This window comes from Rhincodon typus, chromosome 27, assembly GCF_021869965.1.
Source record: "Rhincodon typus isolate 14 chromosome 27, sRhiTyp1.1, whole genome shotgun sequence".
Taxonomy (NCBI): domain Eukaryota; kingdom Metazoa; phylum Chordata; class Chondrichthyes; order Orectolobiformes; family Rhincodontidae; genus Rhincodon; species Rhincodon typus.
In genome coordinates, this window is record NC_063358.1 from 24,897,911 (window position 1) to 24,919,966 (window position 22,056).

Genomic DNA, 22,056 nt, shown 5'->3' on the forward strand with positions numbered 1-22,056 from the left:
TCCAGGACATTTCTTTTTTTACATTAGCCTAAACACTTTAACTGCAACAACTTCAAATTACTCAAGATTCCATTGCTTTCACTGTCACCTTGGTAAAGTCTCTCACCTTTTCTTAAGACCTATAGAAGGTTTTCCTACCAGCAACACAATTTTGATCATTCCTTGCTGCTTATGAGATCCGTCTAGGAAATAGTATTTCCCTTGAGTTCTATTCCAAGTTTTGAGTAAAATGATACAAATTGTATCTTTATTTGTTTCATACTGTATGCTGTGCCATCAGGTCACGTTTAAAGTGGGCTACATGAAAAGACTTTTGTACTTAAAGTTTCTCTCCATGCTGTTATGCCATTAGGAAGGTGAAGAAGGTCAATCACTGCTCAAGCCACTATTCATATTAATGCCACTTCTAATTCAAGACAACTGTTGGGATGCCAATAGTGCCTCTTACCAATTTGTGCCCCTTCTCTACATTGCTAGGCCCTCTGTCTAATAGTTTAGCTGTGAGCTATTTAACTTGATCCTGCGGTCTGAAGTATGATATTTAAACAATTGCTTTGGACAAGCTCGTATGTGGGCTTAACAGTCACGTGCCTCATTTTGTGATTTGTCACAATCTTGGTCAGATATTTTACAGCTAGAGGACTATTAAAAGCATTAATTTGCCTCTCGTCCTTCTCAAACTCCTTTTCCATTCTTGTGCTTTGTTATCCAAACTACCCTTATACATTGCTGCATTGCCCTGTAGCTACATTTCATTTTAATTCTGCCATGGGACTAAACCTCCAGAACTACACCCCAATTCTTATTGCAATGTGATAAACCAGGAATAGAGGGAAGGTTGAGTTAAATCTCAAGTCTGTAACCCTTCCATCTTGTCCCATCATTTTACTTGCTGACTTGTTTCTTTTTCATTTGGTAAGTTGGTTTAGTTTTTAAATGAAGAGAACTTTGATTTGGTTTTTGACAACAATTTGAAGCATCAGATTATTTTAAAATTAAAACAAGGTAGAAAGTGGAAAGAAAATTTCTGATTACAGAATTTTAGTTGAGCTTTGAGGTTTATCTACTACAGCTTGTTGTTTTCCTTATACTGAAAAGCTACAAAATTCCATCATTGTCACTACCTAATTTTTTTTTAAACTTACAACTTCCTTCAATTTTGCTATTTTTTTTATTACTAGTTGTTTTCATAATGTAAACCTTCCCTCTCGTTACTCTAATGATCACTGCAGTAAACTGAAAATTTTGCTTTCACCTTCATACAGCTAATACTAAAATGTCGATACTTTATTTTAATGTTTGCTTTTTAAAAATCTTGACAACTCATTGCTAAATTTGTTGGCATTTCACTTCCTACTTTGGTCAGTTAACAAATCAAAATGAATCATCCTGTGGAACCTCAAAGGATTTTGATTGTTTTTTGGTGAGGTTGTCTAAAGTGCTGTCTCAAGTGTTTAGCAAACCACTTAAGCTTTTAGATGAGTCATGGCTACCTTTAATCAACAAAACATTTCCTTACCATTTCTGTACAATATTCACTTTATCTCAAGATGTGATAGTAAAGGGGAAGAGAGTTGACAAGTTTCTTATTTTTCAGTTTGGAAATGTGATAAATTTGGTGTTTTTAAAGAAGGCAGTCTCCATTTTGTTCCTCTCTCAGGCTTCTTAACATTGATGCAACTTTATTGAGTCTAAATTCTGGAAATATAACTGATTTCATTCTTCAGAGCATGTCAGATCATAATAAAATCAATAACATGATGGATAGAAAGTGACCATTTACTGGTTGAATCTTGGAGAATACTGCATCCAGTGAACAATTTTTTGATTGATTTAAGATATACATGTATCTTGGCCACTTGTATTGATATTTAAGAAGCACTATCTCCATGGAAAACATTTGACAAAACTTATTTTTTGAAAAAAAAACATTTCAGTGCACCAGATTAGAGTTTTTGGGGCAATTGTAAAAAGATTTGTCAAACCCTTCTGTAAAGATATCTACCTGGAAAATGCTAGGAGACAAAGTTACCCAGCTGCTGCCCACTCTGCCATGAAACCAATAATGCAAGTTTTTCTAGACACTGTCAGGTAAAATGTTGGGTAAGGCCATATGAATGAAAGAACTAGGTGATAATACTGGGGTTTATATTTGAAGTCTGGCTGTATAAAGAGTTTCTTAAAATTTAAAATATGCTACTCATTAGATACTGATTGCTGCAGATGCCACAGAACTAGCTCTGGACTCTCGAAGTTTGTTGTTGGGCAACATAATGGTGCAACAAGAGACACCCACTGTGGCTTCTGGTAGCTCATCCTCCTCAGTCCATTCATTCAGATCTGGATTGTAGATCTGGATGCAGCTCTTGTATTTCTTTGCACTTTCATTCCAACCTCCGACTAGATAAACTCTGTCATTCAGGGTTGTTACACCAGCTGTGCTTACACCAATTGATAGGGGAGCCACGTAGCTCCATTGCCCATTATAAGCATTGTAGCGTTCAACCGTTATCACATCAACCCGCTCACCTTGCGGCCCAAGCTGACTACCCCCCATCACGTAGCTATAATCACCAAGAGTGACTGCACAGTGCCATCCTCTGGGTGTACTCAAACTAGCATAGTCTTTCCAAGTGTCAATTGTTGGATCATAGGCGCACACTGTACGAGAGTAACCATTGTTGATATAGCCGCCAGTTATCAGGATCTTGCCATCGCTAAGAGCAGAAGCATGACAGCAGCGGGCGACGTCCATCCGAGCCTTCATCTGCCACTGATTAGTGGAAGGGATGTAACATTCCATGGACAAAACAGGACCATCTGAATTCCGACCACCAATTGCAAAAAGCAGGCCATTGTAAGCACACATACTGAAATGGGTTCGCCTCTGAAGCATGCTGGCCAAATGAAACCACGTATTGAAACGAGGGTCATATCTGAAAAACATGATTTTTTAAAAATACCTTTTGGATATGAAAAGATTACATCAAGGAGATGATTTCATAAGGTTTGCCATTTAATATGAATAGCTTGTTGAAAAGCTGAAGATTCATCTGTTCTACCATCCTAGGAGGTGGATTATAAAGTGGAGTTATTCTTTAATCGTAGCAGTTGATCTCAGTTAGTCAAAACAAGACAACAGCACAACAATTCAGGAAATTTTGTAACACATCAAATTGCCACTCAATAACTTCTGTCATGTTTCCTTTCCTACATTATAACAGTGACTAACGTCAGAGAAGTACTTCATTGGTCATAAAATACTTTGGTATATACTGAGGTCATTGTAGGTCTTACTACCTATTTTATTACTCCTTACAACTTCAGTGGTACCTCATTCTGTAGGACTTGCCTCTTCACTCAGATTTCTAATTGAAAAAATGTTGCTTTTGAAAACATCATTGGATTCAAGGGAAGAATTTCAAATGAGCAATAAGATTTTTTTAGTGACTAAGAAGGAACGTGTATTATACTGCACTTTGTAATTTCACTGGAGAAAAAGTATTTGGCTTTACATAATGCCTTCATTATCTCAAGATGTCCCAAAGTTAAATAAAGCTAAAGTGAAAAAACGCAGCAACTAAATGGTGCACAAAGAAACAGCAATGTGGTAATCAGTCCTTTTTTTAAAATGTTGGTTGACAATTAATGTTGGCCATGATTTTGTAGAGAATTTCCTTCCCTGAATAATGGCAAAGGATCTTTTACATCTATCTGAAAGGACAGGTGGAGTCTCGATTTTACATCTCACTTAACAATGTTCCGTCAGTCTGCAATGGAATAGACACCCAGTTTAAGTGCTTAAATCAGGAGTGGAGTTCAACTGATGAAACATTTGATCCAGAGAGAGAGAGAATCAAGATTTGTATTAGTTCACAAATGGTTGCTTTCATCTCCTTAATTTCAAATTTTGCAGTCAAACCCATTTCAAATGTCAAAGTTAAAACTGAAAGCTATTCTCCTGCCAGAGCCCACAGCTATTTGAATTTTAGGTTGAAGTTCATAATTTTGTAAAATAATCCAGTCCGTATTAACACCCGAGTAAAACAAAACAAAACTAATTGGTTCCAATTTCTGCAAATGGGAATGGTTCTGCTGACTGTAAAAGGACAGCAGGAAATTTCTGGGATTAATTGGGAGTCTCTTAAAAAATTCCACAAAGAGCTAGAAGGTTGGTGTTTGTTTCAGTCAGTAGTGAAATTCTCTGGCACATTCTGAGGATACGAAAAGCATAGGTAAACCCTAATTCATACTTTTCATCTAAAATACAATGTCAATGTAATGTGACGGACACTGCTATACTTAGTATCATAACTGTAATGAGATGGTATCAGGCCTGTGGAGGTATGCTAGATTTAAAAGAAACATGAGTTATTAAGGCATCTCTTGCAAATGAACAAATCTAAGTATGGCATTATAAAATAGTAACAGTTGAATAATCTTGAGGATCAGTCAAGAACACGATATGTCAATACTACCTTTTTAGAATCTTTTAAAAGACTTAAAGATGTGATAAGGCAGTTTTAAATAACCAGTTTTAATTTGTGTTTTAAATGTCAAATCTTTAGCATCATTCTGCCCCGTTACATAAAAATCCTATTCAAGCCAGATTTTATTTTTGCCACTCCCATAAATCAGTTTAAGAAGAAGGAGATTTATTAGGTAACATTAAGAGAAAGCTCCCTCTCTGATTCACAGTCAGCAGTTTCACACAACCACAGCATGGTTATTTAATTGATACTAGATACTTACTATTGCCTCAGTCTGAATGATACATAGATTAATTGTGTTTTGGCTCCAGCTACACTTGAAGATCTTTTGTAATGTAAGAACAACTAAGTGCTAAAACTTAAATTGGTCATATGTCAAATAGATTTGCTTTCAGTTGTTGAATGTTCATTTTTTAACAACGTTCAGTAATATAAAATATAAAATATATGATTACTTTTCTGCTCACGAGTAATAGGTTTTTCTAAAACCTGAAATGGTTTATGTCCATTGGAAGCTGTTTCCTACATGTGCTGTTAAGATTCTAAAGTTGTCTCAGTTCCCTCTAAGGAAAATTAGTCAGATTTCATGCTTCTAATCCTATCTAGATATCAAATAACAATAAGATACCCTTATGGTCAAATTTCTGCTAACACTCACTGACTAAACTGCCAGGAAGAATGATCGATTGAAAAAGTAAATGGAAGATTATGAGCATGTCTAGTTACATTCACTATAACAGTCACCAGCTCTGAGGAATGAAAAAGACACCACTTGGAGAAAGATTACATGCATCAATTTTATGCCACTTCTCTTCATTGCATACCATCTTTCAGCTAGTAAATAGAATTTTTTGCATTGTGAATAATTCAATAATGGCATCGTCCATAATTGCCGGTAAGCATGAAGGTATAAGTTTGTCAGGACAGAGTCAACTGCGAATGCCGTCAGTCCTTCATCAGGCCTGTATAGGGAACATTTATAGGTGTGTGGCTGGAAGTGAAGAAAGCTTCCGCAGCCAAGATAGTTTGAGAAGCAACATGCAAGTGAGGGGAGCTATCAACTGAAGACTTCATAATAGTTAAAGTATTTATTAATTAATTGTGGGTGCTTTCTTGTGTTTGATTGAGGTATCTTGAATTGATTTCATTTGAAACAGTTTTCATGAAAATAAATGCTATCATTTTGCCTCCAATCAAATCCAGGTTCCCAAGATGATGCATTGTCACAAAGTGCCAGAAATCCTCAAACAGAAAATGGGACCATGTTTGATAAATAGGTTTTAAGCGATGTTTTTAAAAAAAAAAAAAAAAAAACAGTATTTGTATGCATTTTTAAACTAATTTCTCTCCCCTTAGGGTTGCTATTAAAACTTGATGTGATTTAACCAACAGGGGTAGATTATCTGATCACTTATCTCATTGCTGTTGATGGGATCTTAACATGTATAAATTCTGCTGCCACATTTGACTGAACAGAATCACATCAGTGACAGTGCTTCAAAAGTATCATAATGGCTTTGAAGGGTTTTTGGGTGTCCCACGGACATTATGGGCACTAAATTGCACAAGTTATCTTATTGTAAAAATTAGGATATATCCCTAGTAACAAAAAAAAAACTTAAATAGTTTGCAGATTTTTTTCTGAGTTTGAAGTTATTAAATACTTTGCATGTACCACAGAACAATTGGCTTACGTTACCTGTTTAAACTGCTGACAGCATGTTTAGCTTGGTTTCTGGCATCATTCTGATCCTCACCACCAGCCACGTATAAAAAGCCATCCATCACAACTACGCATTGATTGAAGCTTTTAGCTGGCATTTCTGCAAGTTTGTTCCATCCATTTTCTGGATCTCTGTATAAGATTTCTCTACTCAAAGCCTTCTCAGTCAAAGCTGGTCGACCACCTACGGTTAACAGAACCTTCTGTCCTCCCCTGAGCTTTGTTCTTCTCGATTGCATTGAGTTCTGTTGATGAGGCAGAAGGTGATAGTTCATAGCATTAACTAGGAGTCGATGGCAATCTGGATCTTGCATCATACATGGGATAGGTTGAACATAACTGACTAGATCATGAGCTGAAATGGTACCAAATCTGATATTACTCAACAGGTCAGCTGCATGCTTCACCCTTTTGGAATCAAATTGCAACCATTTCATAGCAATTTGAAATGCAGTGAGCTCAGAGGGCAATTGCAGGCTGTCATCCATCAACAAATCACTTATTTGATCATAAGTCAGCTTCATGAATTGATCATTTTCTGAAAACTCCAAGAAATTTTCACGGATGAATTTCTTTGCTGACTCTTTAACGTGGTTTAATCCATATGTCCCAGCAATATTTGAGATGTACATGCAGTTTTCCACATTAATTTCTTGGATGAGGAAGTCAGTGCACATATTGATCAAGGTATACATTTGAAATTGGGTGGCAGTGGCAATGGTGCATCCAATAGTATAAAGAGACAAGCTGAGTGTCCCTGTATAGGCATAGGTTATCGCAGTGGTTAAACCCAAAGGTGAAACATCATTAACGTCTACACATTTAATCGAAGGATCTTTTTTCAACATGTTACGGAAATAATCACTACAAGCAGCCATCACCACTTTATGGACATCAAAGGATTTATTTTTAGTGGATAGTGTGAGATCAGAGAACAGTCTCTCCTGGCGCATCCTGCTGATTTCCTCCAAAAGGATGTTGCCATGATTGGGATTGGAGACTTCTGTGGCTGTGCATCGAAACCCATTTGATCCACTATCATAGAGTGTGTTAAGGTGGTTCAGCTGATCGATGTCAATGGTTGTGTCCTCAACAATGCTTATTTTTGGTAAATCATTCTTTTCAGTCTTGTTTTTCTTAGTGCTTTTCTTCTTTGGTGCCATTGTGTGTTTTACAAACACAACTCAATCTAAAAAGTAGAAATTTAATAACATTAATTATTTCATAATTCTATTACCCCCTAACAAAAGCTTAAATAACTTAAACTAATTTTTTTTTTCTGAATGGAAATCCGTCCGAATTAAAATTAATATTTTATCAGATATTGGAGTTTCACACTTGGATACTTGAAAAGATAAAACTAAACTCTACTATTCCACAAATTTCCATGCATACAAAAAAATTACAATGTTTTGACAGTGAATTCTGAAAAAAGTGTAGATTCATAACTTGTTTTGCAATACAATTTGTCTACCTTTCTCTTTACTGTAAAATACCTTAACAGTCAGTTCGTGTTTGAGTAACTACTAAATAGTACAACCAATTGCTGCAGACAGATCAAATCAACATTTGCCTTTTGATTTGCTAACAAGATGTTTAGCATGACATTATTAACATGGAATTAGCTACAACCTTCATTTTTATTGGCCTACCAGAAGTCACCAAATGTTTAAATCAAGAAAAGCAAAAATGTATTCACAAATTACTCATTTTTAAATATTCACAGAGGCAGAGGTCAAATTCAACTTTGTACCTCCCTTCACACAACCAAGTATACTCAGAGAGCAGATCAGGACCACAAATTCATGGATAGAAAATTACCAGTTGCAGATGGGCAATTTCCCAATCTGCATTCTCAGTGGCAGCTAAAGTAAACATACGTTCAAGCTGGAACTATGTTACATTCAGTTGGGGCGTATAATACAATTTGGACAAACTGAACAAGTAGGCAGAATAATAGATTAATTTGTTTATAAATCTGTAAAGTACTGCACAATGTAAAGAAGATTAATGACATATTCTCAATGCATGTTGTGGAGATAGCCAAGGGAGATGTTAAAAGTAATGTTTAGTAGATTTACTGCTCAACTGCTACAGAACAGGATCAATACAACAAACAGAATGCTGATCTATAAAGCCAAAAACAGTAGAGTGCAATGCAGTGGAAGTGATACTGAAATTGTACAGTGCTTTGAAATATCACATCCTAAATATTGCATACAATCTGGCCATTGAGGCAGCTAGAAACAATGCTGAAGGCATAATGCAAATCCTTAGTGTTAAACATATGAGTAGTGAGGAAAAGCAAGAAGGTGGGCTTTAGCATCTTTAAAGACGCAACTCTGATGATCCTTTATAAATATATTAGGTAGGAAGAGATACAGAAAATGTTGAATCTCTGAAATAATTTCAATCTAAATCAATTCCAAATGTGGGGCAAAGTTCAAACAAACAATCACAAATTTTAATAGGATTTCTAGATGAAACAGCTGAAGCAACAACATATTGTAAGTACTGAAGAAGCAATTGGCTGCACAGCAGAAGGACCATAGGAATGTTTTGCTTGGATGATAGAAATCGGGTGAATGGACTTTCTGGTCTGTATTTAACGTGTAAAAATTAGCAAAATTGTGTTTAAAAAAAAAAGCTGAATGTAAAATATTCCAACATTTATACTAAACGTTTCAGATTTCTTTTAATCACAATTGAGAGTTTGATGTCATGGGCCTGGCAGGCTCAGCTGCTGTTTCCTCTATTAAAAGATTGCTATTTTGAGATTAACTACTCCAGCACCTGTGAACTCTCATGAGAAAGCAATGTGAGAGTTTTGACTTGCTACTTTTTGGGTGTCACTGACTGCCGATATTTGGGTGGGAAAATTTGTTGATGATCTCATTTTTTATATTTGTTCATAGGAAGGGGTGTCACTGGTTGGGTCAGCATTTATTGCCCATCCCTAATTGCCCTTGAGAAGGGAGTGGTGAGCCACCTTCTTAAACGGCTGTAGTCTACGGGGGAGTAGTCACACCCAGTGTTTTTAGGAAAGGAGTACCAGGGTTTTGACCCAAGAGATATGCAGGAATGGTGCTGTATTTGCAAGTCTCGATGGTATGTGGTTTGGAGGAAAATGTACAGTGGGGATTCTTGTGTATCTGCTGCCCTGGTCTTTCTAGATAGTTGAGGTATTGTGTTTGGAAGGTGCAGTCAGTTGAGCCTTGGTGAGTTAATATCATATCATAGAATCTCTACAGTGCGGAAAGAGGCCGTTTGGCCCATCATGTCTGCACTGAACTTCCAAAGAATGTCATACCCAGACCCAGCTCCCCCACCTTATCCCAAAACCCTCCATTTTACCATGGCTAATCCACTTAGTTTGCACATTCCTGGACATTACAGGGGAATTTAGCATAGCCTATCTACGTAACCTGTACATCTTTGGAGATGCTGCATGTTCTTTCTTGTAGATGGTACTGCACATTGATGCTGGAGCAGCAAATGTTAAAGATGGTGGATGGGTGTCAGTCAAGTAGGATGCGTTGTCCTGGATGGGGTTGAGCTCGAGTATTACTGGAGCTGCATTCACCTAGGCAAGGGGAGAATATTCCCTTATACCTCGGTCTTGTATCTTGTTAATGGTTGAGAGACTTCGTGGAACCAGGAGGTGAGAGTTATTCACTTCAGAATTCCTGGCTTGTGACCTGACGTTGTAACCAATGTTTATATGACTGGTCCAGTTCAGTTCCTGGTCAATGATAACTCACAGGATGTTGATAATGGATGATTCAGTGATAATTGTCAAGGGGAGATGGTTAGATTCTCTCCTTTTAGAGATGGTCATTGTTTGATACCTGTGTTTTTTCCACTCATCAGTTGAAGCCTATCTATTGTCAATATCTTGCTGCTGATCGACGTTGACTACTTCAATAAATGAGAAGTTGTGAATTATGCTGAACATTATGCCATCAGCAGCAGTGATCCCCACTTCTGACCTTATGATGGAGGGAAAGTCATTGAGGAAGCAGCTGAATATGGTTTGTCCAAGGTCATTAATCCAGGAGTTGTTCAGGTTAATGCTCTGAAGCTGAGATGAATGATCTCCAACAACCTTGTGCAAGGTCTGACTCCAACAAGCAGAGTTTTCTCCTAATGCCCATCGAGTCCAGTTGTGCTCGGGCTCCTAGATGCTATACTTGGTCAAATGTTGCCTTAATGTCAAGAGCTGTCACTTTCATCTCAGCTCTGGAGTTCAGCCCCTTCATCCTTGTTTGGAGTACGGCTGTAATGAGACCAAGAGGTGATTGGCCCTCGTGGAGCCAAACTCAGCATTATGGAGCAAATGTTCAGTAGTTGTACTGGGCTGTGGCTAATTCGAGCACATTTATTCGGAGTACTATTGCTGGTATATTGTCAAGTGGCATGGACTTTGAAGTATCAAATACCATAAATCCCATTTTGGTATTGTGTGAAGTGTATCAAATCAGCTGAAAACTGGCATCTATGATGCGGAGAACCTCAGTAAGAAGCTGACTTAGATCATCTACTGGACACCTCTTACTGAAGATGATTGCAAATGCTTCTGTCTTTTGTGTTGATGCTCCCCCCATCATGAAGAACAAGGATAATTCTGGAGCCTCTTCCTCCTGATTAGCTGTTTAGTTGTCTATGACCATTTATGGCTGGATGTAGCAGGACTGCAGAGCTTGGATCTGATCCATGCTCTGTCTATCACATGCTATTTACTGTGCTCGGCATGCAAGTAGTCCTGTGTTGTAACTTCACATGATTCATATCTCATTTTTTGGTATTGCTGATGCTGCTGGCATGCCGTCTTGCACTTTACATCGAACAAGAGTACCCCGTCGCATCCATCCCAGCTTGATATTAATGGTAAAGGGTGGGATATGCAAGACATTGAGGTTGCAGATGATGGTTAAATACAATTCTGCTTATCCTCATGGCCAAAAGCATCTCATGGATGGTCAGTTTTGAGCTGTCTAATCTGTTCAAAATCTATCCCATTTAGGGCAGTGTTAGTGTATTTGCAACACAATAGCTGTCAGTCTTGTCCAGATTTCAAATGTATTCCCTCACATTTTCTCCTCTGTGTGGTTTTGATAATTAATGCTGACAGGAAAAATGAATCCCTTGGATCACAGCCTCCATTGTACGTTGGTGTCTGCTGAACTTTGACCTTTTGTACATTTTGCTTTGCTTGACTAGAATTGGCTTTTGTCTGCTAAGTTTCATGGCAAGCCAAACCAAACCAAGTTGATGAGCCATCTTCTGAAAAGATCCAAATAGTTTGCGATTAGATTCCCATTCTCGGGAGTTTCTCCATTGGAATGTTTGAAAGAATCAACGCCTCCCTTTCCCCTTCTGATTTTCAGCCCTTCCTCATTTCCTCCTTTTAAAAATATAGTTGATATATATGAATACTGAAGCCAAAGAATGATCTTGTCACTGCAACAATGTTAGAACATAGTGTAATGTGGTGGGCAAAATCCAGAGCACCACTAACTCCTTCAAAGGCACATTCCAAGCCCCAAACTCTGCCACCTAGAGGAATAAGGGCAGCAGATACACATGGGAACACCACCAACTGCAAGTCTGCCTCAATCCTGATTTGGAACTATATTGTGGTTCCTTCACTGTAGTTGGGTCAAAATCCTGGTATTCCCACCCTAACAGCACTGTGGGTCTCCCTACACCCTACGGATTCCAGCAGGTCAAAAAATGCAGGGCTGGCCATAAATGCTGGTCTAGCCCATAATTTCCCTTTGAAATATGTTAGATTGGAAGTGGTACAGAAAATGTTAAATATTGAGCATTATTTCAATATAAACCAATTCCAAAACAGAGGGAATATTCAAACAAACAATAATCACAAATTGTAATGGAATTCTACATTAAACAGTACAAGCGAAATATTGGAAATACTGAATAGAGGGACCATAGGAACCTTCTCAGATGGTAGAAATGGAGTGCGTTGACTTTCTGATTTGTTTTTAATTTGTAATTAATTAACAAAATTGCTGTTAAAAATCCAATTGTAAATTATTCCAATATTCACAGTAAGTAAATCCTACCTCCCATGGACGACTAAAAAAAGCGATCCCGAAGACTGAAAATGCACGATCCCGTCAAGAGATCCCGAAGCCTGATCCCCTCCAGATTTTCAAAATCCGCAATATTTTGCTTTTATTTTAAAAGCTGGAGGTTAATGAAAAGATACATTCACGCCACACTGTACCACAAAGCAGAGGGTGCTTTTTTATTTAAAAAAAAAGACATATCGGAAATACTTGTGTATTAAAAATCGCTCCACTTCATCATCCTAAATGTATTTAAACTTTAAAAACTTACTCCTAATCACATCTGTCCGCAAGGTTAGCTCTGCGCATATACTACCCGTTTCTGAATCTGAGAGATTCCCTCAAAAAGAGATTTATTTTTGAGGTTGGAAACCCAAAATCCAACCTTGGCGAGTTAGCCAAATCTCCAAAATGTGCATCAGACGATCTGAGAGCGGAATTAAACAGAGCGACCTAACGTGGTATTAAAGAGGTAATAAAGCCCCTGTTTGTGTTTAGCAGTTGGAAATTTCTCCCGTAAAAAAAGACGCTAGCACAGTGCCATGACAAACCACCAGAAACCTTTGATGTACATCATTCTTGCTCCCAGGTTGGTTAACAAAATACTATAAGCACGCGATTGGAAAAGTGCAAGTTAAGATTTGCTTTTGGATTTTTTTGTAAAGGATGCTACCTTTCAGGTTTTTGAGAATGGCCGGATCTTTATAAAGCTGACCACGCTGCTTTTCCTCGGCTCCTGATTAAAATAGAAGGGTAAAAATACCAACAGGGCGCATTTCATTCCAGCCAACCCTATAAATATTCACATGTCGTCAGGCGAAATGCGCGAATATGGAGAAGAACTGCAAGGGGACAACTACCAAAACAGCCCCTTCCCAGGCACCGCACCGAGTTCCACTCAGATCAGAGCTCTTTCCATGTTTAGTTCGAATTCGTAAAACAAACACACACCAGTCCAAACCTTAAACGCATTTCAATCATTTTGCAACTTTTTAAAAAGAATAACAAAAAACAAATATTCACAAGGTCTTGCTAGCATCGTACGTGAATAAAAGCCGGTGTTGAATTTGTATTTGTCACTCGATTTAGCACATTACAGTGTTGTGAACTGGTATGTGTCGGTCATACACAATCTTGTGAATCGAACATCAGGTAGACTGGGATCTGTCGGCCTCTGTGATATAGATACTTCTCATCAACCTGTTCAGAGGTGTTAATATACACCTCCGGAGCAGGTGGGACTCAGAGGTAGGGACACGATCCCACAAGAGCCCACCTTCGGGATATACACATACATACACAAATAGGTGGGTCAAGGAATCGATTACTACCAGTCAAATGGAAAATGACTGGAATCGAAAGGGAAATAAAATACACCTCAGAAAGAAAACCGGAAGAACTGCAGATACTGAAAATCTGACAAAAAAGAAATTGCTGGAAAAGCTCAGCAGGGCTGGCAGCATCTGCGGAGAGAAATCAGAGTTAACCTTTGAAGCCTAGTGACCCTTCTTCAGAAAAGAATTCACCTCATTCTTGGTGAGAACCAAATGCTCTCTGATGGACAATGGGAGGTTCCACTTTTCCCTTGAAAAGGTTGTCCTTACCACGACGCCTTGATCTGCAGTTCAGGATTCTTAGCACTTCAACACAGAGACACATTACCCCAGTGAGCGCAAGTTACATTAATCCTGAGCTGAACAAAACGGGCTGTTCTTAGCCAGGGAAATGTCACGTTTAAAAATGTTGGAACAAACACGGAATGCTGGAGGAACTCGGCAGGTCTGGCTGCATTTGTGGAGAGAGACATGGAGTTTACATTTCAATTCTAGTCCAGAACTGTTTGGAGGAGGAATCATATTGGACTCGAAATTCTGTTTCTCTCTCCAAAGTTGCTGCCAGAACTGCTGAGTTTCTTCAAAGAGTTCTTAAAAAGTTGAAGGTCGGTGAAGACACATTCATGCTACACTGCACCCACAGCTTTAAAAGTCTAATGCTGGAAATGCTACTTTACTAAAAAGTTGCTCCACTTCACCACTCCAAACACATTTAAATTTGCCCCTTAATCACATGTCTGTAAGGTTAGCAATGGACGTTTATTAGCCTAACTTCTGAATTTGCAACACCGTAACGTTGGTCCTGGCTAGCTGAAGGTGAAACAAGGGTATGTCATGTCAATGAGCTCTCATTTCTGGGAGGCTATCCGTCCGTCATGTGGAGGCTCCCAGCTGCTCGGATAGTTACTAAGGTATTTTAGGACAGAAATAGCAACACAGAACCTGTCGCAGCCCGACTTGTTTATCGAACGTTGGAGTCATTTTTAAAAGTTATTTTGCAGTCGACAACAGAATAAAGATCTCAAACGAATGGACGAAGCGGAATCGACCAACCGTTATAATAATAAAGGCAGCACAGCTGCAGTTGGAAATCAATTATTTCAATTTTTATTCAAGCGCACATTCTCGCCGTGTTAAGGCTGGAAACAATATTCTGAACGAGCAGTAGGCACTGAGGCGCTGGACAGTCTCATGTGTCCGATTTCAGATTCTAACAGCGAGGAATCAGAGTCCAAAATCAAACTTTTGAGAGAACAAGAACAAAAACAAAAACAAAAACAAAAACAATCTGCTGGAAAAGTTCAGCTGGTCTGGCAGCATCTGTGAAGAAAAATCAGAGTTAACGTTTCGGGTCCGGTGACCCTTCCTCAGAGAAAACAAACCCCGCACCGATTATTTTTATTAAATGACGTTTCAAAACAATTGGTACCATCTCAGGAATTCGTTCGACGGATTGTTCTGCTTTGATTTAAAATGAGTATTTCCACCACCACGCCCACAATGTTAAATTTGAACATTCAACTGAAACCCCCGGTTATATTTTTACTCAGCTTTAATCAACATTTTGAACAGAGACCACTGCACTCCTCCGTCTACAAACAAGAGGGAACTTTACTTGGTGACTTCTCGCCAAGTGAACAGCAGCATTGTTCAGTGTAGAGATTCCACCTACCCCCACTCATTTCCCCTTTCTAGTCTCTGAATGTTGTACCTTATTTGATGGAACTCGCTGAGTTGGTTTCAGGAGAGAACTGCGGCTTCATGCGGAGGTGTTAAATCAGCAGCCAGCTTCTAAGAGCTGGAGAACAAGACTGTCTGAAACCACACACCGGAACTGACGTCTCTAGCTCAACCCAATACCGGGTGGTGGGGGGAGAAAGGTTCTGGTAGCCTGGCGAGCCATTGAGTCATTTCCAGTACGGACACAGGCCATTCAGCTCGAAGGATCCATGCTGGGACCCAATGCACCACATGTCTTGTCTCCACCCAGCCCAGAATCCTCCTGACACCTTTCACCCTCATGTCACGCAAGGAATGGAATTTTCATCAGTCCAAGAACACTCCTTTTATTTTGAACTTGCAATGTCTCAGGCTAGGGATTGCATTGAACCCTTTGTTCAAACTAATGTCTCATTTTAGAAAGAGATGGAGAAACTCAGCAGGTCTGGCAGCATCTGTAGTGAGACAAACAGAGCTAATATTTTCAGCCCAATATGACTCTGGATGAACAGTTTCTATTTCAGAATTCTAGCATCAGTAGTACTTTGTGTTTAACTGTCTAATTTTGTTGTTCAAAGATTTTGTTTTGCCTGTCACCTGAAACTTTTTATGTTTTACCAGCAATTAGCTTATTTAGAGCTGTTATGTACAAAGAATAATGGTTTATTCACCCTTTTAAAACAATAACAAATAGTTTGTACCATTTAAGGCAATTCAGCTGGTTGACTGATTTACTATTATCTCTTGTAAGGTACAACCTATTCATTTCCTGCAAAGTAGATCTATGGCTCACAATACAAAACCTAATTTCTGCTGAGTAAAATGGGTGTCTGGTAGGATGGTGATTATGTTCCTGGTCTGGTAAGGACTCTTGTGTTCCATAGGATGCTCCCAGGGTTGCACACCAAGAAAAACAACAACTGAGCCTGGAGGACTGTCAAGTTGCTCTTGGATCTATCTGAATCTTGCTGGTCTTCCATTGCATAATGTTGTCCTTGACCTAGGACACGTGCAGACTGGCACATTCCAAAGTACAGGATAATGTGCTGAGGGTTGCACTAAAGCTTGGACAGTCAATGCAGAGATAGAATGGGGATAGGTCATTGTCTATGATGTTTTCAGCCATTATATGTCAAGACCTGGAAACTGTAGATTCTTTGAGCTGTGTGCTTTACAAAGAATGCACTTTGTAAAATAAAAGGATTGAAAATGCATTGAAGTGCAAAAATGTGTTGTGTGATTTGTAGGGGAAAAGTGGGGACAAGTTGATTATTATTACAAATTCTTCAAGGTTCCAGTTGTAATGTTTTCATATCATTTTTACAAATGTTAGGAATAAAGTACATTTTTGGGGAAAAAATGTGATTCCAGCCTGTGTAATGATACTGGCTTCTGAACTAGTCTAGAAAATCTCTCAGTTGTCAACAGTGGCCCATCATAATCTTCTCAATGACAATTTGGAATGGGAAATAAATGCTTACTTTACCAGTGGCTCTTACATCCTATGAATAAATTATTAAAAATGGCCACAGATCAATCAATGTTAACTGTTGTTAGATGAACATGCCAATAGTGTTACAGGCCAAGCCAAGCCTGTCTTCCTTTTCTTTAAAATTTGTTTTGGTTCGGTAATGAAGTTTAAAATCTAATGAGATTTCTGAAGTGTGACAGGTATGTGTTGCTAGATGCAACACACATATACTCACACACACAAACAGTACAAGGGAGATGTATTCAGGTTAGTAAAAGTATAATCATTAACCCAGGCCAATCAGTAAAGTTGTCATCACAATTCATTTTATGATCCCAGACCTGACATCACACTCAAGTCAAAATCCTGAATGCAACCATCACATTTATGTTATGATCCTGTTGGGATCAGTAACTTTTTTGTTTTCTTTACACAAATTTTGGAATCCCAGTTACTTATGAATAAAATGAAGCCATTGGATTCCACAGTTTTCAACAAACAAATTAAACTTTATGAGACAAGGTTAGCCAAAGTAAAACAATATTATATATACAACTTAGACTCTAACATTCAGGCCTAACATGTGGAAAATACAAGCTGACAGTTAAATTGTGGTTGAACACCCCATTGACTGCACTTTTTATAGTCAATGTGTACAAGACAGATCCCACCCAGATGTCAGTGTCACTGTGAGTCAGCAAACTGCTTTACAACACTGTTTCCTCTGCATTTCCAATTTTTTTCAAAGATCCTGCCTTGAAAGTCATTCTATCACATACTCCCTCAACAACTGCTCACATTCTAGTAGTTAAATGTCTTCACCTAAGACTGAATTTTTCAGGATCCCTGAAGCTGTACTCCAGGACCCACTCACAGCTCTTTTGCAAACGGTCAGTTTCAGTAAGCTGGCACTGCCTTGGAGTTTGTTGAACCTCCAATATTTCCCAGCTGCTCAAGGCAAATACTGCTTATTGGCTTCCTTTATCCTCCACTCTCAACTGCTGTTAACTATTAATGGTTTCCAGGGACTTCTCATTACTTAAGTGGCTGGAATCTGAAAACAGCAGCACTGCTTTGATTCAGCACTCTCCCAGGTGCAATTACATAGACAAATTGAAATCAGAGCCTTCTTAAGCACCACACATCCATGAAGACATAACCTGCCCTGGACGGTCTTTCATCTAACTGTTATGGTTTAGCATCCCCAATCTACAGTTTCTGTTATGATCTAATGAAATAAATGCATTTTACAGCATTTCAAAGTCAACCGAATGCTTGTAATTTTAGTATTGGTCAAATTCACGAACAAACATCTCTCTGGAGTGTCATTATTGCAAGCAATGTATAGACAGCATGGCTCCAGTTTTCAGCTCAGCAAGCCCACCTACTGTTTTTATGATCCTATCCACCTAGCAATTAATCCCTTAAAGCTACAGAGCCATAACCTATCAACTATAATAGACTTCCATGTGTTTTAGTTGTATTTATCAAACATTCTACAATTCACCAATAATCTCAAAACTAAAAATGATACACCAAAATTCACAAACACTGGCATATAAGGAAAAAGAATATGTCACAGGGTTGTAGGGAGATAGAACTGGGAAAAACATGAAAGTTTGACTCTGAATTTGAGGATTGTTGAGAGAGATGTTATTCAATTCTTCAGACATTCTTGATGTTATTCCTCTTCTGTAATAATCAGATATGTTTATAATATTCATTGTTCTTTGGCAGTGTTTTAAACATTGAGAGCTGGCTATTGGCACACCATGCAAGTAATCCATATTAACAAAGATTTTTTGATCTCCCATTAGAAAAATTAAGGTGCCATCACAACAGAAGTTGCCCTGAGCAACCTGTAGGCTCTTCACAGCCAGAAGCAAGCTGAAGTTGCCATGCTCCTGCTCTAACTTCCATGTCACAAATTCTCAGTGTCTAGTTAGTAAGATAGGAAACTGCATACTAATAAGACAAGATCTGTGGTTAATAAGTTCATAAAAAGCAATAATCCTCTTCAATGTGCAACTTGCTGCTGCCTGGTGTAAACTTGCCTCGAAGCTAGCTGTTGCACAATGCAGTGAGCTGCTCCCAAAGTCAAGATAGGGTTTTCCGAACTTTTCAGTGATTCTGCAAAAAAACCTGCCATATCCCACATTGTTCAGGACCCAGTAAGATTCTGTTCAGCGTCCTGGCTCAGTTAAGATGTTTTCTCTCAAATAGAAGTCCCACCACTTGATGGAATTGCAAATTAATTGCCCGTATTTTATACTTTCATGGTATATTAAAACAGGCGATTAAATGTTTGACCACGGAATTACGTTTTAATGAGTCCCTAAAAAAGTGGAGAGAGAAAAATTTGAGAGACAGGGGACAATCAATGATGACTGAATGGAGTTTGAGCTGGGCCAATAAACAATGGCTTCAGTTTTCATGTTGTTTAATTGAAGAAGATTTCAGCTCTTGTAGAGCTGGATATATGATAGGGAATGCAATGGCCTAGAGGCATTGTCACTGGTCTGTTAATCCAAAGACCCAGGTAACGTTCTGGAGATCCAGGTTTGAATCCTGCCAGATGGTGAAATTTGAATTCAATAAACATCTGGAATCAGGAGTCTATTGATGACCGTGAAACCACTGTCGATTGTCAGGAAAAACCCATCTGATTCCTTTAGGGAAGGAAACTACCATCCTTATCCAGTCTGGCCTAACTGTGTATGCAGACACACAGCGATTGTGATTGACTCTTAAATGTCCTATGGTAATTAGGGATGGGCAATAAATGCTGACCTAGCCAGTGATGCCGTTATTGGTGAATGTATTTAAAAAAATTGATAACCAGACTGACAACACAGAGGCAGTGGAGGGGCCAAGAGAAAGTTTGGTGAAAAAGTGCTGGGGTATTGTCAATGTACACGTGCACCTTGTCTGTGCATGATATTGCTAAAGGGCACTTTGTAGATGAAAATCTATGGAAGTTGAGGATAAATTCTTTGGGAAGATGGACTGATGTAGGAGCACAAATAGAAGCCATTACAGGAAATGCACTGGTTATTTCCTAACTAACCTGCTCAGACATTTTATTACACACCTCTGGTGCAGGTGGGGCTTGAACCTGGGTCTCCAGGCACAGTGGTAGGGACATAACCATTGCATCACAACAGTCTTTGTGCGCCAGTTATAACTGAATAAAAAAGAATGGAAGCACTTGGACCATGGAGGAGTGTTAGCAGATCATGGTTACAGTCACAGAGAATGCGATTTATTACTTTGATTAAAGGGATTGCAATGCTATAGTTGTGAAAATCTAATTGGAAATGTTCATACAAAAAGGCAGATTTATGGAATGACAAAATGTCATCTTGGGAGAGATTGAGAGAACTTGGGAGAGGAAAGGAAGATTGGAGGTGGGTGATTTGTAAAGAGGGGAACAGTGGGTGTTTTCATGAGGGGGTAATGAGAATACAAATGTGATTAAAAAAGATGGGGGGGATCAGTATCTGAGGAAAGGGAAACTCTACAATATCAAATGTCTTTTAATTATTTCCCTGGACTTCTAACTAATGCTTTTGCAGGTTTTGTTTAAGAAACCTGTCTTTGCAAGCTTTCTGTTTCAAAAAACTTTCTTGGCTGTATAAATTTCTTATTGGTCTCTTGTTTGTTGCCCAAAAAAGGGAATGCTAACCAGACTTCCTTTAGAATGCCTGGAACTGGCAAGTGCCAACAAAATGGGTATAAAATGTACATCAATATCAAATAAAGTCAATAAATTGCTTATTTATATAATCTTGAGGAAACAACATCAAGGGTAACTCAACTACCTATGCTTAGACTCCTTTTAACTTTTATGTTTATGCTATACTTTAAAATGCAATATTTGAAATAACTCCTTAAATCCTTTCTATTAAAAAATTATCAAAAGATTATGAAGTATGCCATTTGCATTTTAAGATTTTTAACCTATTTGATGTGTAACTGTTTGATTCAATTCAAATTATAACATTTCTATGTAGTTAACTTAAGTTCACGGAATTACATATGTTTTTTTGTGATATTGTTTAGGGCAAATTTGTTGGAAAATTAATCATCTTAGATGATATATATTCATAGTCAAATTGGGGTCATGCAATCACTTTCCAGATATATTTACACATTGATTATTGTAGTAGACTTCATTTAAAGGTATAAGACCAGCAAGGGGCATAGCTTGGTAAATAATGTGGTTGCCATAGCTCTGACACCAAGAAAGAAAATTTCTCATTTCCAGGTGATAGGTTCAATGGCAGTTCATTCTTGAAATAGAAAATGCGTCTTGACATGCAGTCTTAGTAGATTGTTGAACAACTGGGAGGTGTGTAATAAATGCAATCAGTCTTCAATTGATTGCAAAACAACTGTGTTTCTAACAGCACTCACGAGATTATAATTCATTATGGAAACCCTAGCCAATTTTTCTTCTCTAACACTGGACACAAGGTCAATGGCAGCTCTCCATCACCTGCTGTGGCTGACGTCAGCTAATTTTGCACAGAATGGTGATTGAAGGTCTCTTGTGGTCCAGTGGTAATGTCCATACCTCTGGGACAGGAAGCCTTGGTTCAAATCCCCCCTGTTCTGGAGGTGTGAAATAACATTTCTGAACACGTTGATTAGAAAACACCCAAGAGATCGTGCCGAGAGTGGTTGATTTAATTAAGGGCTCTTGTGGTGCAGTGGCAGTGTTCCTGTCTGTGAGCCAGGAGCGTAGTTCAAGACCCACCTGCTCCAGAGGTGGCTGGACAGGTTGATTAAAAATATCTCCCTACATCTAGTCTAGGATCAAGTTCCACCTGCTCCAGAGGTGTATAATAACATCTCTGAACAGGTTGATTAGAAAATATCTAGAATGGCGATTGAAACCCTTATTTTCCTTGTCTGCACAGATTAAACACTTAGTGGATTAATGAATTCATTGGACAACGGAAGAAGTGGTAAAATTGTCCCAACTTCTGAGTGCAGCAATATCTATTATTTAAAGAAGTGTTTTTTTTGGGAGTGTTATCATATGGATGTGATGCTATAAATTAAACAGTATAGATAGTATCTGAATTGCTAATATCACCAATTGTTGTTATTCACTGATATACATCAATAAAACAATCTATTATAAGTGACATGTCAGTGGAATATATTATTTTGGCTAATTCTTTGGTAAATTGATCACATACTACAATGAGAAAGCAAACTT

General features: G+C 38.4%; 1 protein-coding gene across 1 annotated transcript; it reads right to left on the reverse strand.

Moving 5' to 3' along the window:
* Window positions 1-1,466: 1,466 nt before the first annotated feature.
* Window positions 1,467-15,655, reverse strand: LOC109921979 (kelch-like protein 31). The gene is made up of 3 exons (XM_020522005.2): window positions 15,351-15,655; window positions 6,190-7,402; window positions 1,467-2,936 (listed from the first exon to the last, which is right to left on the reverse strand). The coding sequence occupies exons 2-3, from the start codon at window positions 7,374-7,376 to the stop codon at window positions 2,204-2,206; spliced, it is 1,920 nt and encodes a 639-aa protein (XP_020377594.1). The 5' UTR covers window positions 7,377-7,402; window positions 15,351-15,655; the 3' UTR covers window positions 1,467-2,203.
* Between the last annotated feature and the right edge of the window lie 6,401 nt (window positions 15,656-22,056).